The following is a 1,118-nucleotide window of genomic DNA, read 5'->3' as shown; positions in this document are numbered from 1 at the left end:
CCTGCCCCAAAATTCATGCAAGGAGCAAAACTGGAGCTTCTCCATCGTCATTGTTGTGGCCTCGAATGAAAGCCTTGTCGCTAGGGCGGGGGCGGGAAGACCTGGAGCGCAGCAGTAGTGACAGCATCTGAATTCCCTCCTCTGCCGTCGATTGGTTGAAAACTAGGAGGCAGCGGCCAGCCCCCTGCGGCTCGACTCGCTATTGGCCGGGAAGAGGTGGCAATCAAGGCGGACCGAGACCACTGCGCTCATTCCAGTTCTATGCTGCCGCTGGGGTCCTGTTGCGCTGTCGCCTCCGTCGCCTGGGTCCCTACGGCCGTGACTCTCCGCGGGGGCATCCTCCCCCACCCCGGGCGCAGACACCATGGTGAGTGCTCTCAGCCGGCTCAGGCCGAACCCACAAACGGCAGCTGGACCGGGCCTGGAAGCCCAAGCGAACCGACCGCGCCGCCGGAGCTTGGCGCTGGGGCCCGGGGAGCGCACCGCTTGTCGCGGGAGCAGCCTCGCAGTTTGCCCGCGTCCGGAGCAGAGGAGATGGGAACGCCGGCGGCGGCGCGGGGGGCGGGGGGGGATCGCGGCGGGGGCCATGGGTGCCTTTGCTTCCAAGGGGGTCCGCCGTGCTTTCCCGAGCCCGGGAAGGGGCCGTGCAGCCGAGACGCGGCGCTTTCCCGGCTCAGGCGGGCCCTGCGGGTGAGGGAGGCTGAGAGCCGTGGTGTGGGGGGGTGCAGGGCTCCGTCCCCTCTGCCATGCTTCCCCGCTGCCCAGCCTGCCTCCTGGCCGTGACAGGTGAGCGGCGGTAAGGAGGTGGCACGGGTGTGGGGTGGGCGGTGATGGAGAGGATCTGCCCCCTATTGGTGGCGTGGGTGGCGACCCAGAGGCACCCCTCTTTAGCGGCGAGCACCCCGAATAGGTTGGACCCAAAGTTAAAGCAGCCGGGAGGCAGTCAAGGCAGCCTCGCCCTCGCGCCTCTTCCATCGGCAGCCGGTCCCTGACGCGCAGGCTTCCCTCTGTCCCCACAGTACGGGTTTGTGAACCACGCGCTGGAGCTGCTGGTGATCCGCAATTACGGCCCGGAGGTGTGGGAGGACATCAAGTAAGTGACTGGCTCCTGGAGCTCG

The 1,118-nt window shown here is 67.5% G+C and overlaps 1 protein-coding gene across 1 annotated transcript in view; it reads left to right on the top strand.

The window, feature by feature from the left end:
• Positions 1–240: 240 nt before the first annotated feature.
• Positions 241–1,118, top strand: part of GUCY1B1 (guanylate cyclase 1 soluble subunit beta 1) — a 42,454-nt gene continuing 41,576 nt past the window's right edge. Inside the window, exons 1-2 of the mRNA XM_023752981.1 lie at positions 241–367; positions 1,020–1,093. Of these exons, the coding sequence (XP_023608749.1) occupies positions 365–367; positions 1,020–1,093 (77 nt within the window). The 5' untranslated portion in view covers positions 241–364. The remainder of the gene's footprint in view (positions 368–1,019; positions 1,094–1,118) is intronic.

The sequence above is a fragment of the Myotis lucifugus genome, unplaced genomic scaffold (genome assembly GCF_000147115.1).
Source record: "Myotis lucifugus unplaced genomic scaffold, Myoluc2.0 scaffold_1, whole genome shotgun sequence".
NCBI classification, from domain to species: domain Eukaryota; kingdom Metazoa; phylum Chordata; class Mammalia; order Chiroptera; family Vespertilionidae; genus Myotis; species Myotis lucifugus.
This window is presented reverse-complemented; position numbering and strand designations above follow the sequence as displayed.